The 16,604-nt window shown below is 39.3% G+C and overlaps 1 protein-coding gene across 12 annotated transcripts in view; it reads right to left on the reverse strand.

Moving 5' to 3' along the window:
* Positions 1-213: 213 nt before the first annotated feature.
* Positions 214-16,604, reverse strand: part of LOC127075940 (uncharacterized) — a 29,078-nt gene continuing 12,687 nt past the window's right edge. For 3 of the 12 annotated variants that reach the window (XM_051017474.1, XM_051017475.1, XM_051017473.1), the window contains exons 2-7: positions 1,939-2,065; positions 1,790-1,840; positions 1,518-1,664; positions 1,370-1,441; positions 1,078-1,149; positions 214-845 (exon numbers count right to left, since the gene is read on the reverse strand). In XM_051017474.1, coding sequence (XP_050873431.1) covers positions 747-845; positions 1,078-1,149; positions 1,370-1,441; positions 1,518-1,664; positions 1,790-1,795 — 396 coding nt within the window. In that variant the 5' untranslated portion in view covers positions 1,796-1,840; positions 1,939-2,065 and the 3' untranslated portion in view covers positions 214-746. Of the gene's footprint in view, positions 846-1,077; positions 1,150-1,344; positions 1,442-1,517; positions 1,841-1,938; positions 2,066-2,245; positions 2,540-2,725; positions 3,344-16,604 lie in introns of those variants that run through there. The other 9 variants (XR_007786724.1, XM_051017472.1, XM_051017476.1 and 6 more) reach the window with 9 other exon arrangements.

The raw sequence follows: 16,604 nt of genomic DNA on the forward strand, positions 1-16,604 counted from the left end.
CATCCTATGCATAGCATGACATACATTTCATCACAAGAATACCTCACCTTAGTTTCATATCACTATTGTATCATTTCCGTACTACATAGAAACATGCATTTCATGAAACCCATTTTTTGTCCAATATGATTTATTATGCGAATACGAGGAAAAGGACATGATGAAGGGAGGTTACATAGGGTAGAATACTAGGTTGAAGCAGGGCCATTCATATATAGAAAATCCAAAGTGTAAGTTCATTTCAAGCACTAAGTGTTATTCATTATATATAAGTCTCCGTACATGAAGAAAATACAAAAAAATGAACTTTCAACCAAAGTCAACTTAATTATGTTACAACTCAAGAACCATAATTCCTCTTCTCACACCTTCATAAACCGTCCTTGGTCCGCTAGTATTTCTCGTTGCAACTAATTGTTGGGGATTTCAAAATAAGCATGGGTCATTTACCAAATCATACTTTCATTTACAAATACAGCATGTATAAACACCTGCTTCAATTACAATCAATACATTTCAAATCATTACAAAATGTGGTCGCTTTTGTCTATTTCCATGAATACATAATCTGCCAGAAAGTTGCCAAAGCATGGACAGAGTGAACAAATAAATAGCAAGCCAATTTTCCAATTAGATTTCACATATAAACATCATGTGGTTTGAGTTGCTAAGCTTGAAATTACATTAGTGGAACCATAAGTTCTAAATCTACAAACATAAGTGTTTCAAAAAACACTTCAGTGCAGTCAGTTATGATAAATCCTAAGGCCTAAATTACAAACGCCAAAACCACAACCTCCTGATGTGCCAAACTGCAAGGTCATACGCTGCAACACCCGTAGAACCTGCAGCAACAACGTGCCAAGTTAAAATCAACGTCCCTAACAGTCCAAGATCGAAATCAATACCAGCAAATACCGGCAGTGGTCACGGCAGAGTAATAATTCATAAGCGGTTAAGGCCAAAGAAATAGCAGAGAGAAAGTTTTGTGAAAGGGAATATATTGGTGCAAAGAAGTTTTTATTGATATATCTATCGAGAACAAAGCAAGTGGAGAAAGGGTTTGGTACGGTATACCTGGAGTAAGCCCCTCTGCTGATGAAGAGATTGATTGAAAGCAGTAAAGGAAATTAGCTCCAACCTATCGTCCTGACAAAAACAAGGCTTTAAGTACAGAGAGTGCTTTTAAATTGGTTTCAGAGGCATAGAGTTCATTATCAACCAAGACCAAAGGTTTGTTTCAAATAAGACAAAGTTAAGTTACAATCAGATTTTATTTACAAACATGGTAATCCAATAAACAGTTCATGTCTTCCAAATCCAAAATTTCAAGTTGCGGCATACCAATAAGATAAATCAAAGCCGTTACCGGCAACATTCTCGACGCTTCCAGCAGCAAGTAACGATGTCGCAACGACGGAAAGATGCAGCCGAGTTCAACCTGCAATTGATCAAACTGACACCAATGAACCAAGAAAGTCATTACCAAAGGCATAATATACAATTGTAGCGGTAACCTCACGGTTTACACCAAGCCGCAGATTGGATAACGTTACAAAAGTACTTAAGTTTAAGACGCCATGCCTCTTGACCATGACAACTCCACACACCTTTCGTTTTTGACACACCTCAAGAAACGCTAAGCGTGGTATTACAAGCGAAACCTGCAGAATTCAAGAAAGGGAAACAGATAGTAAAAGTCATTCTCAAAGAGATTATAAAACTTATACGAGAAAGACGAAAAATCATTCTAGGAGATTTCATGCCAAAACTTGGTGACCCTACTAACAGGCATTGTATTTGCAACAACACCGAAACCGGCATCTTCTTTCCCCGCATTCTGCTCGTAGCATAACAAAAACAGAGAAACCAATGTGAGTTTGAGTTGCTTGTTCAAAAAACATGAAACCAAAAACAAAACATGAATGAATGAATTACCTTAACAAGTCATAAGATCTCTGGATCATGATACATAGGAAATTCGAGTTCCTTCCAAATTACACCAGTTACTTGCTAGTTAGTGACTACAATCTGGGAAACCATGAACCTAAAGTCGCGTTGCGACCTGGAAAACACAGAAAGGAGAGGTTATTGCAAGACCTGCACTATCAAGACAAAATCATGTAAAGTGTCGAAAGTGCCAAGAAACCAAGCATCACAGCCCAAATTGACACAAGAAAAGAACGGTAGAGTCTTTTGAATAAAAGGATGAAATTACATAACAGTAAAAATCAAATTTTCTTACCACAAGCAAGCATGCATTTTACTGCATCGAAGGTTTAAGGAAGGAATCAGCAGAATGGGTCACACCTTTGAAGCTTCCGCTAAAGACAAAACCAATTGCTTAATACCTTCACTTTGGGACCACTTCCGTTTGGAGGGACCACGCAGAATCTGTGAGAGATTTTCCCTAACGGAAAAATCTTGATCCGCTCGCCAGCTCATAGGGGGTGACGAGGAAAGAAACCTCGTACCTAAAGACTCTATATAAAGGCCACCAATCATTGCAAGAGGAAGAGATTTTTGCGGTACCGTTATTCTGCAGAAAAATCCCCAAGAACCCTTTTCAGAAAAGCTCAAAAACTTTAAATCTCTATTAGAGTTTCATGCCGAAACCCTAATATAGATGAGCTCAGACAAACATACAAACGGGTAGCATTCAAAAGCGCTTTGACGAGTAGAGGGCGAAGATTTGAAGAAGAAGAGGAGAAAAGAGTATCATTACCCTGCCGAAATCCTATCACAAACCGCACCAAAGCTCAAAGGTACCAAATGGGTGCTCAAAGTTTATCCTTAAAACTTTGAGTAATCCGAGCTAAGCCATTGCACGATAGAAGCAACGCAAGATTGATAAAGAAGAAAGGGAAGAGACGACTCGCAAGGAAAAGAAGGAGAGAAAGCGTCTTACCAAGATCAGGTTCCGTCCCTCACGCTCGCCGGAAACGTGTGTTTTCCGTTAAGGTTCAGTTTGTTCTTTTCCTCTTCAAATCTTTGCTCATATGCTTCATATTAGCTTAACAACCATGATTGTTTATATCTGAAATTTCTCTTCTAGTCTGGTTGATTTGATGTTCATCTTGCTTGCTCCATTTTGATTATGTTAAGTTGAGATCCTGAACAGAATATATCATGGATTTGGTGTGTTGATTTTGGATATTCTTTGGTAGTGAGTTTCGTTTGGTGTTGGTTCTGTGCAAAGAAAACTTTAAGGTTTGAAACTATAGAGGGTAACGAAGCATGATTAATGGCCATGAATGAGAATCTTCAGACTTCCCACTGCCCAACGGTCGAAGGACCTTTTCAATGCGTTGGAAGCGTTATTTCGCGCATACCAATGCTAGGGAATAAGTCCAACCCTCCGTCTCTGGTTATCCGGATCTTGGGGAGGGTCTTGATGGACCCGGTTCAGGGTTGTGGATAACCCGAATTGGATCAGCCACTTGGGCTTCCTGGGTTTCGGACCACTCCTTTTTTCCTTGTTGTTGTGCGCCCTGATGGGCTTCAGAGGCCTTCAAGGCCCATCTGTCTTTTTAGATAGTTTCTTTATTTCTTTTTGTTAGTTTAGGTTTGGTTTGAATTTATTTGATTTAAACATGAATTTTATTAATTAAAACTTTAATATCGTAATTATCTAATATTAATTATATAATTTACTATTTAATTAATTAATATGTTGTATTATCATCATTTATTACTTAGCATAATTTAGATAATTATTCCCTCTTGAGATTTATATGAATTATTATTTTGTGTTTGTTTACTCATTGTACAAATTATTGATTCCATTTGCATGATGTGCTACAATTGTGACAAGATTATTTCAATCTCATCAACTTAAAGCCATTTCACTCAAATTTCAAAAATAAACTATAAAATTTCTCGATTCAAATTCGAGCCCATTTTTCACACCCTTGTAAGTCGATTGCTTCTAGCATCGCCATCAACCTCACATAGCTTACTCTTGGGCTTCCTTACAATGAAACCTACTTGGTTATTGATTAATCGAGTAGATGAAATAATACACTAAATAAAATTCATTTCATAAACACAAGTTCAAACCACTTTTCAAATCATTCAATTTCAAAAGAATTTTCTCCTTTAAAACATAAACTTGGGATGAAAAGGAGATAGTAAGTGTACGCTTCACTATTTCTCAAGCACTTGAATAATTGGCGTACGCCATATTGCGCGAGTTCTTGTCACCCGATTAAATCTTAAATTCCACAAATTCAAATCATTTTTCAAACCATTCAACTTCAAAAGGATTTTCTCTTTCAAATATAAACATTGGGATGAAAAGGAGAATAGTAAGCTTCTGCTTCACTATCTCTCGACTATTCGAATAATTGGCGTACGCCATATTGCTCGGATTTTCGTCATTCAAATCAAACCCTTTCAATCAATACACTCCTCAAAACCTTTTAATAATTAATCTTTGAATGAAAAGGAGAATAGTGAGCATCCGCTTCATTATCTCTCGATTATTCGAATAATTGGCGTACGCCATATTGCTCGAATCTTCGTCATCAAATCAAATCCATAATCAAATAAATCCAAACCTACCAATTCAAATACGAACTATTTTCGCAAATCAAATGCAACATCCAAACATATCTTTTACAATTTAAACTTCGGATGATAAAAGATAGGAGGCGTACGCCTCACCATCTCTCGATTATTTGAATAATTGGCGTACGCCATATTGCACAAATTATCGACTTCCGACTAAAATACGCTAATTAAACTTGGATAAGAGAATAGGGGGCGTACGCCTCATTATTCTTTGGATAAGCAAGTAGGGGGCGTACGCCTCACTACCGTGCATATTCAACATCCACAAACAAACTTTCAAAATAATTCGAACGAAAAAGGAGTAGAGGGCGGACGCCTTATCACTCCTCGAAAGAATTGGTCGATTGGTGAACACCACATTGCTCAATCTTTCGTCGTTCTTCAAAGCATCTCAAACTCGTTAAACCTAATTTCTCGCTCCCGAGCGATCGAAACCAATCAAACATCCAACACATCAATTCAACTCGTCACCCCCGCGTGACCAAAACCCTTTTTAAGAGAACATTGTTAATCCTTTCTAATGCGCACAACAAACCAGTGCTTAAGCCTCCGCCGAGAGTAGACAAGCCAGCGTTTAGCCTTTAGAACGCGATCTACACAGTCGTTCCTTAAAAGACACCAACAAAAACCGTAGTTGCCCGAACTACGAATGCTCTGATTTCCTTATTGCACCATAAGGATACGTAGGCACGAGATTGCGAGATCTTGGCGAGCACACTAATAAAAAACCTCCCTTTTCCATTCTGAGGTCTTCATCCATCTCTACTTTTTAATCATCTATTCACTCGAAGAAAACAACTAACATTTAACTAACATTCAAATAGCAAATTGGACTAAAAGGTTCCCGTTGAGTACAACGGACGTGAGGGGTGCTAATACCTTCCCCTTGCGTAATCGACTCCCGAACCCGAATATGGTTGCGACGACCATTATTCTATTTTTCAAAGGTTTTATCGATATTTTCCTATTCCTTCATTGGGATAAATAAAGTTCGGTGGCGACTCTGTTCGAACATAAATATTTTCGCGACCATCGCGAGGAATCGCATTTTTCGAGATGCACCAGATGGCGACTCTGCTGGGGACATAGCTCCATGCTAGAGAGAGTCAGGCCTAATTTAGTTCAAATTGCTATGAATGTTAAAACATTGTTTTCTTCCTTATTACTTCTTTATATCTTGTTGTATTATTTACGCTATGTGAATTATTCTGCTATTATGTTGGGTGATCTATGGTTTCTGACACATGTTGTGAGATAAGCTCTATGCCCGAGCTTTGAGAAGAACTTAGAACCCGGAGTTGTGTAGTATTGAACCGAGGGGTGTACACCTCATTGGGACAGTACGAGAACTCCACCTAGAGTAGATATGTTCAGAATTTCCATCATAATATGGCTAGCCCATTATTGCGAGGAAACGTTGAACATGGTCCATGACTCTAGGAACCTCGCCTTAAACCGAAGTCCGTCTTCAGGATTGGCGATCGTGTAGTATTGAACCGAAGGGTCTACACTCTGTTCAAACAATATGAGGATCCCACTTAGAGTAGATTGATTCAGAACTTCCATTTCAATGTGGCTAGCCCATTATTGCGATGGAGGACTGAGCTCGATCCGTGACTCTAAGTTCTTATCATAAAAAGAAACAACCTTAGGAGTCATCCTTTATGTGTGGGGTAGAGAACACAGAACCTCTGTATGTGGTGTATCATATGATACTCGTGTTATCCTGGATCCTAACTATACCTGAATTACATTTCCTTTGCATACCTAAATACAAAATTTCATGCATTCTCATCTCATCAGCATAAATTGCATATCATTTTCATAAACAAAAAAACTCATCCCATCCTTTGTCCATAACCCGCAGTTGAATTCCCGACACTCGTATCGGACTTGAAGTAGTTCTTGAAAGACCATGGATTCGCTAGAGCAAAGCCACATTGCTTTGAGAGGAGATGTGGACTCAATAAAAAACCAGGTAGACCAACTTGTAGAGGCTATGATAGCTTTAGCAAAGAGGGAGGACAACATCAACAGACTGCGGTTATTGAGAATGTAGTTCCGCCTCCAGTAAATGATCTTACCCAACCTCGGCCTGTGCAAACCCCAGTTAATAACTCGGTTGTACAAGAACGTCATATTGTTCAAGATAAGGGTTCCTCATATCATGATGATGTTGAGTATCATAGCTTTGCATTCTCCGTGCCAGATTCCCATGGGACAAGCCTTGTGGTTAATACTGAACAACTACAAGATGATGAGATTGCTAAAAGATGTTGCGTGCTAGAGAAAAGACTCAAGGCCATAGAAGGACAAGATACTGTTGAACAGAGTGCCTTAGACATGTGTTTGGTACCTGGCCTAGTTATACCTGCAAAATTCAAAGTACCAAAATTTGAAAAATACAAAGGGGATAGTTGTCCAAAGCACCATTTGGTGATGTTTTGTCGAAAAATGACCTCTCATGCCCACAATGATAAGCTAATGATTCACTGTTTTCAGGACAGCTTGACTGGGGCATCATTGAGTTGGTATATGAAGTTAGAAAGGAATCATGTTCAGTCATGGATGGACCTAGCTAACGCTTTTTTGAATCAGTACAAATACAATTTGGACATGGCTCCCGATCGCATGCAGCTAAGGGCCTTGTCTCAAGAAAACAACGAATCCTTCAAAGGGTATGCCCAAAGATGGAGAGAGTTAGCAGCTTGCGTTGAACCACCACTCTTAGACAAAGAAGTTATGGAATTATTCAGGGATACCTTGCAAAGTCCTTACTTTGAAAGGATGATTAGCAGTGCAACATCAGACTTCGCACACTTGGTGTCAATCGGAGAACGCATCGAGCATGGCCTTAAAAGTGGAAAAATACAATGCACCTCGAGTATCCAGAGCATTGAGAATGAATATATTATCAATTCCCAAAAGGAAGAAGAGGCTGAAATTAATGCAGTCTGGGAACCTCCACAAGCTCCATATCAGACACCATCCTCTCCACATGGTAAGTATCCTACAACTCAAGGACCTCCTCAATATCAACGATGAATTCCACCTCAGCAGCCATACAAACGACATAATACTTCGCATCAGCATCGTCAACATGCTCAACAAAGGCCAAGGAAGCCAGAGAGACACATCGATCCGCTTCCAATGCCATACAATCAATTACTTCCATATTTGATCAAAAGAGGACTGATAGTACCAAAGGAGATAAAACCAGTAAGTCCTCCATATCCGCCAAGTTTTGACGCCAACTCCCGATGTGACTTCCATGCTGGGGCACAAGGGCATTCAATTGAAGACTGTAAGGTGCTCAAAAGCAAGGTACAAAATCTGCTTGATTCCAAGATGTTCTTATTTGCGCCTCGAAGCTTGCAAATCAGTAATACTGCTTCGCCTAGCTATGCGGGTCCATCAGTTCAAACCGTGGAAGAGATTTCCGAGAATATGTCTGAAGATGATTGTCATACTAGTCTCGACGAGCAGAACTACCACCACTGTGAAGAAGGATAGCCCAACAGTGAACCAAACACGAGAGAGTTTCCTCTACACTGGCAACCATTTGGCTACTCCTCGCATTTCATTTGTATTTTTCTTTGCATGTTAAGTACTTATCTGCTTTCAAGTATTGTTGATTTCCTTTAATGGTAATATTAATGAAATGATTATGCATGTTTTGAACGAATCCTTTCGTATTCACTCATTTTTTCCATTGATATAAAAAAAATATTTCTCCCATTCACTTATCAAACTGTTGTTTTAGTAAAGATTGAAGGGAGGATGACGAAAAAATACCCATAATTGTTGATTGTATGCTTTCGGATAAAACCTTGCTGATGATGTACAGGCATTGTTTCAAATCCCCAAACACTGGAGAGATAAGGAGTTAATCCCTAGTCAACCACTTCGAGCCTAGAAGTAGGAGTTTCTTTCGGATTTACAAACCCTTACATTTAACCTGGGGCAAGGTAGTGTTCAGTTAATTTGACTACGCACTCAAACTACAAGATGAGACATCCCGTATGAGGATCAACCACGTGCCCTTCTTCGCACACATCTTGAACTGTCAAAGGAATCTTGAAAAATACCAAAGTTATGTCGGTTGTTCTTCAATGACCAATGACTTGGCAGTCATAATCTTCCAAAAAAAATCAAAGAAAGAGCCCGCTAAGTCGAACACCCAAAAAGGAGACTTAGGCAAAAATTAGGGCAATCCCGGTGGACCGAAGCTTTAAAAAAGCAGTCCAGGCAAAAGTTAGGGATCAAAGCAAAAATCAAAAGAGGTCATGAAAAACCTCAACAAAATAAAATAAGATTCAGTGACCACCATGTCAAGAATCAAAGGGTCACCAACATTCATAAAGAGCAAAATAAGGTGACTTCCATTTCAAGTGAATCTTGAACCCTCATCTTTATCCTTACACCTTCAAAAGGACAAATGTGTATGTTGAATTAACTGAGCGTAGGGTTGGAGATCATCATGAAGAAGGGGTGGGTTAAAACAAAATTTGAGCCTTACATATTTTGTTTCAATAACCATGAACCAGGCCACGTTACAACCCTTAAAAGACCTAATTGAGGTAGGGTTTATTCTGAAAGCATACTATAACAAGGTTGCATAAACTGACTCCTAAATATTTGCTAATCACCTGTATTGGCATCATATTCTCACTGTATCTTTCACACACTAGCTAAATCAGCAATGCGTTTGAACTAATGGTTCATTCGTCACACACTATCACATCACATCAATAAATGATTTTTTCAAACCTGCATGAATATCGCATTAAAATTACCATTGATTAAATAAACGATTTTAACTGCAAGTAAGCATTTGACATCAAGGAACTTCAAAGAAGCAATTGGAGAAGAACTTGATCATTCGTCGGTGGTGACCCAAATCAAGATTACTTCCTGACCCTATGGATTAGGGGCATGGTATCCAATGACTATGAATTGGTCAGTCAAAAGACAAACTCCAAGCATCAGTCGATCAAGGAGGCAAATAATTTCAAAATATTCAGTCCATCTGGGGCAAGTCATTCAAAAGCCTAACCTGGGAAAATTACTGAAAGACCCATACACTGGGGCAAATTTGGTTCAGGCCATGGTATAATCATTCACAAGGTTTCCTTTCAAAAGAGAATTCCTTCAAAGACCCTACAGGCTGGGGAAGACAAGGCCGCAAAGAGCCTTAGGGCATAGCAAGAGCATAATCATCATGCATTAATTATGTCGCTACGCTCATTAAATCATTTGCAAGCCGTCATGGCATATCAGTCAAAGAAGTTGAGGTTCTCTCAAGAACAAATACACAGTCTATCAGCAAATGATCAAACTTGGGGCACCAAAAGCATCCACATCTATCTTCTGATCATCGCATCGTCAAAATACAGAATGTCGGGAAGTCAAAACCTTTCACCAACCAAAGTCCAATCCAAATTGGCAATTACCAAAAAAACAAAGTCCAATCCGTATTGGCAACTACCAAAAATAAAAGTCCATTTTGTTGGCATCCTCCAAAACCAAAGTCCAATCCCTATTGGCATCTCCAAAACCAAAGTCCAATCCATATTGGCAACCACTGAAAGTCCACTTTGCTGGCATCTTCATAAACTCAAATCCAATCAACATTGGTATCCAGAAAGTCTCACCTTCAAAAGGGAGATCAATCCAGAAATAACCAATATTCATCTTGCATTACCACATGCACTGCATACAATAAACACACATGACTTTCCTTCCAAATAAGGAAGTTGCATATCAAAAACCTCCTACACAAAAATGAGAAATTTTCATTAACATGCATCATATGCATACATAACATCATAATTTCTTCCGTCAACCCTTTGACGATGACAGACACCTTTTCCATCAGCCCTCTGATGATGATCTTTTCCATCAACCCTTTGATGATGCCACTCCATAGTGAGGTTTCTTTTCCACCAACCCTTTGGTGACGACAACCTTTAGTTTCCTTTCCATCAGCCCTCTGATGATGATAATACTTTTCCACCAACCCTTTGGTGATGCCACTCCATAGTGAGGTTTCTTTTCCACCAACCCTTTGGTGACGACAACCTTTAGTTTCCTTTCCATCAGCCCTCTGATGATGATGATCTTTTCCATCATTCCTTTGATGATGTCACTCCATAGTGAGGTTTCTTTTCCACCAACCCTTTGGTGATGCCACTCCATAGTGAGGTTTCTTTCCCACCAACCCTTTGGTGATGCCACTCCATAGTGAAGTCTCCTTTCCATCAGCCCTCTGATGATGATAATACTTTTCCACCAACCCTTTGGTGATGCTACTCCATAGTGAGGTTTCTTTTCCACCAACCCTTTGGTGATGCCACTCCCTAGTGAGGTTTCTTTTCCACCAACCCTTTGGTGACGACGCCCTTTAATTCCCTTCCACCAACCCTTTGGTGATGCCACTCCATAGTGAAGTCTCCTTTCCATCAGCCCTCTGATGATGTCACTCCATAGTGAAGTTTCTTTCCGTCAATCCTTTGACGATGATATTACTTATATAACTCCTTTTTCCACCAACCCTTTGATGATGCCACTCCATAATGAAGTTTCTTTTCCATCAGCCCTTTGATGATGACGGTTACCTTTCCGTCAACCCTTTGACGATGACAAATTTCCTTTCCGCCAACCCTTTGGTGATGACTGTAACACCCTTCTAAATACCCCAATAATTAATTAAAACAACAAAATATGAATCAGAGTAGATATGCAATTTCAGGGTGTCACACTTGACACTTCACACCATTCACCAAAATAACTTGTCATGCTCATTTATTAATCAAAATAAAACATTGCACAATTCGCAGCGGATAGAAATCTAACAACATGCAAGCCATGTAACACATTGCATGTAAAATTGTTCAACAACCAAAAATGAAAACAGGTAAAACATCCCGTCCCGATGTTACATCTACCAGAGCATGACCCACTAAGGAACTACACTAGACTCCAAGCACTAGCTTCTACTCAATCACTGCTCGTTACCTGAAACATAGTTGTAAGGGTGAGTTCCTCAATCGATATAATAAGCATTATAAAATATCATGTAATGTTAAGTAAATTAACACATTCATCACCCTAATCATATCACACATTCAGCAACGGCAACATCAACTCATAATCATACTCAACACAAACACAAAACACACGTATAATATTGGAATACATCCATTCATATTATACGCCATCCATACATTATGAAATGAGACTCCATGCATGCGGTACCGACTATTCGTGAACACATAGTTCACCCTCACCGATCAAACCCAGATACGGCTACCAAGCTCACTAGTCCCACTCATTTGAGACCTAGTGACTCACTCACTAATTCCTCACCATGGGAATTAGCTACCACCATAAAGGCTATGCTATGCACGCTAAATCACCTAGCATGCAAACATCAACAACAATCCACAATGGACATATGCTCACACTCTAAGCCATAAACAGTCCATCCACAATTGCATACATAATAGATATATTCACAGCATTATGCATACCATCATACATCATCAGCATATTTATCACAGAATCATATCATGTCATGCCAAATAATAGATCACAGTATTAGCACACTCTACTAATACCTATACTGCTCAAAACAACGGGAAATGATCCCTACTATATCATACATGCAATATATCATTCACCAATATAGGCCAATCATCAAATATGTACACATAATTCCATTCCAAAACGTACATAATATTTAAATATCAATTTTTCACTTTTCAAACAGTGTTAACCTGTTAACGCATTTGGTTAACCTGTTAACGCAAGACAGAATACAATTTTTACAGTTTTTCAACAGTGTTAACCGGTTAACGCCCTGGGTTAACCTGTTAACGCAAGACAGAATGCAATTCTAACAGTTTTTCAACAGTGTTAACCGGTTAACGCCCTGGGTTAACCTGTTAACGCAAGACAGAATGCAATTCTAACAGTTTTTCAACAGTGTTAACCGGTTAACGCCCTGGGTTAACCTGTTAACGCAAGACAGAATATGCTTTTTGGCAAATTATAACAGTATTAACCTGTTAATGCCCTGGGTTAACCCGTTAACGCAAGACAGAATATGCTTTTCTTGCGCTAACATGAACAGAATGCAGAATTACCCGCATTTTTCGCCGTTGGAGGACTTCCGGACCTCCAATTTCGATTCCGTAAAAAGCTACACGTCCAGAAAATTACGACTCATCCAATTATAGATTCATTCACAGTTTTAACGTAATTTATTCATCACAATTCAAAGGTATTTATCAAAACCTAATTAGAGTCGATTCAATGGCTTATTACTACCCATTACATGTTAACCCATAATACCCATTAAACGACGATAAACCCCCCTTACCTGAGTTCCTAGCAATTGATTCTTTGACCTTCAACAATCGTGAATTCTCCTCTTGAGCCCTAGCCTCTTCTTCTCCCTTTCTCAGTTTCTTCTCTTTTCTCCCAAAAATTACGTGTTCTCTGTTTTCACGTGTAAAAACCTTTTTGCTAAATGAGACTCTTTACTGATTCCAAAAATCGTTCCAATTCCAACTTTATTATTCCAATAATAATAATCCAATAATATTCCAATTATTTAATTAAATTAATAAATATATTAATAATAATATATATGAATGGTTTATCTTTTATTTTGAAAAATAATACCCTCTCATTCATATTATCATCATAATATACTATTAAACTTAAATTAAATAATTATCATATTTTATCGGGGTGTTACAACTCTCCCCCACTAAAAGAGTTTTCGTCCTCGAAAACATACCTCAAGCGAATAACTCTGGATAAGACTCCTTCATCTGACTCTCAAGTTCCCAAGTCACATTGCCACCTGCTGGTCCTCCCCAAGCTACCTTTACCAAGGCAATCTCTTTACCCCGCAACTGCTTCAACTCTCGATCCTCGATCCTCATAGGTGATGTTTCAACAGTCAGGTTATCTCTCACCTGTACATCATCTACTTGGACCACATGCGACGGATCAGGAATGTACCGCCTCAACTGAGACACATGAAAAACGTCATGCAAATTCGCAAGTGACGGCGGTAAAGCGACACGATAGGCTACCTCCCCTATCCTCTCCAAAATCTGATAAGGACCAATAAATCGAGGTGTCAACTTCTTCGACTTCAAAGCTCGACCAACCCCAGTTATCGGAGTAAAACGAAGAAACACATGATCTCCCTCTTGAAACTCAAGTGACTTCCTCCTCTTGTCGTGATAACTCTTCTGACGACTCTGAGCAATCCTCATCTTCTCCTGAATCATCTTAATCTTTTCCGTAGTTTGTTGAACAATCTCCGGTCCAACCACAGCACTCTCACCGGACTCATACCAACATAAAGGTGTCCGACATCTCCTACCATATAAAGCTTCAAACGGTGCCATACCAATGCTCGAATGAAAACTATTGTTGTAGGTAAACTCAATCAAAGGTAAATAACAATCCCAAGCACCTCCCTTTTCCAAAACACAAGCCCTCAAAAGATCCTCCAGTGACTGAATCGTCCTCTCAGTCTGACCATCAGTCTGCGGATGATATGCAGAACTCAATATCAGCTTAGTTCCCAAAGCCCTCTGCAAACCTTCCCAGAACTTCGATGTAAATCTAGGATCTCTGTCCGAAACAATACTCGACGGAATACCATGCAAACTTACAATTTTCTCAATATACAACTCAGCTAATCTCTCTAACGGATAATCCATTCTGATCGGAATGAAATGAGCCGATTTTGTCAATCTGTCAACAATCACCCAAATAGCTTCAAAATTCTTAATTGTCCTCGGTAAACCAGAAACAAAATCCATACTGATACTATCCCACTTCCACTCTGGAATAGCCAACGGTTGCATTAGCCCAGACGGCTTCTGATGCTCAATCTTTGACTTCTGACAAGTCAAACAAGAATAAACAAAACTCGCAATTTCTCTTTTCATTCCCGGCCACCAAAATAACTTTTTCAAATCATGATACATCTTCGTAGCCCCAGGATGAATACTCAGGCCACTACGATGTCCTTCCTCAAGAATACTCTTCTTAAGTTCGGTAACATCCGGAATACACACCCGATTACCAAATTTCAAAACACCATTCTCATCAACTCTGAATTCACCACCTTGACCTTGATTCACTAGAGTCAACTTATCAACCAAAAGCATATCGGATTTCTGACCCTCTCTAATCTCATCCAGAATACCACTCGTTAACTTCAACATTCCCAATTTAACACTATTGTGAGTACTCTCACACACCAAACTCAAGTCTCTAAACTGCTCAATTAAATCCAATTCCTTAACCATTAACATAGACATATGCAATGATTTCCGACTCAATGCATCAGCCACTACGTTTGCTTTACCCGGATGGTAATTCAAACCAAAGTCATAATCCTTCAGAAACTCTAACCATCTCCTCTGTCTCATATTCAGTTCTTTCTGATCAAACAAATACTTTAAACTTTTATGGTCACTGAAAACCTCAAATCTTGACCCGTACAAGTAATGCCTCCATAACTTCAGAACAAATACCACAGCTGCCAACTCTAAATCGTGTGTCGGATAGTTCCTCTCATGAACCTTCAGTTGTCTCGAAGCATAAGCTACAACCTGCTTATTCTGCATCAAAACACCACCCAAACCCAACAATGAAGCATCACAGTAAACCTCAAATGGTTCCGACGGACTTGGTAATATCATAATAGGAGCAGTAGTTAACCTTCTCTTTAACTCTTGGAAACCTTCTTCACACTTTGAGTCCCAAACAAACGCTTGCCCCTTTCTAGTCAACATCGTCAACGGTAACGCCAACTTAGAAAATCCCTCAATGAATTTCCTATAATAACCTGCAAGTCCAAGAAAACTCCTTATCTCAGAAACTGACTTCGGAGCTTCCCACTTAGATACCGCTTCTATCTTAGAAGGATCAACAGCAACACCACCTCTTGAAACCACATGACCAAGAAAACTAACCTCTTCTAACCAAAATTCACACTTGGACAGTTTAGCAAATAACTTCTTTTCTCGTAGAACTCCTAAAACCACTCTCAAATGTTCAGCATGCTCTTCTTCAGATTTCGAATACACCAAAATATCGCAATAAACACCACAACAAACTTGTCTAGGTACGGATGGAAAATCCTATTCATATACTCCATAAATACCCCAGGCGCATTAGTCACACCAAAAGGCATTACAGAATACTCAAAATGTCCATACCTTGTTCTGAAAGCAGTCTTCTGAATATCCTCAGTTTTCACACGTATCTGATGATACCCCGATCTCAAATCTATTTTGCTGAACACACTCGCACCAACCAACTGATCCATCAAATCATCAATCCTCGGCAAAGGATACTGATTCTTGATCGTCACTTTATTCAGTTGCCTGTAGTCCACACACAACCTCATAGTACCTTCTTTCTTCTTAACCAATAACACTGGTGCGCCCCACGGTGACACACTCGGACGAATAAATTTCTTATCCAACAGATCTTCCAGCTAACTCTTCAATTCAGTTAACTCAACAGCAGACATACGGTACGGAGCCATCGATATCGGCCTAGTACCAGGTACCAAATCAATCGAGAACTCAACTTCATGCTCTGGCGGTAATTCATTCACTTCTTCAGGAAACACATCAGAAAAATCACACACCACGGCTAGATCGCAAATCACCAGTTTATCTTTAGCCTCCAAAGTCGCTAACAGCATAAACAACTCTGCCCCATCTGCTACCGCCTCATTCACCTGCCTTGCTGATAGAAACAAACTCTTTCCTTCCTTAATCTCAGGAAAGATCACAGTCTTATCAAAACAGTTGATATAAACTCGGTTAAACACCAACCAGTTCATACCCAGGATAACATCAATCTGCACTAGGGGAAGACACACGAGGTCCATCCCAAAGTCTCTACCAAAAATACTCAAAGGGCAATTTAAACAAACTGAAGTAGTAGTCACTGAACCCTTCGCAGGAGTATCAATCACCATACTC

This window comes from Lathyrus oleraceus, chromosome 4 (genome assembly GCF_024323335.1).
Source record: "Lathyrus oleraceus cultivar Zhongwan6 chromosome 4, CAAS_Psat_ZW6_1.0, whole genome shotgun sequence".
Classification (NCBI taxonomy): Eukaryota; Viridiplantae; Streptophyta; class Magnoliopsida; order Fabales; family Fabaceae; genus Lathyrus; species Lathyrus oleraceus.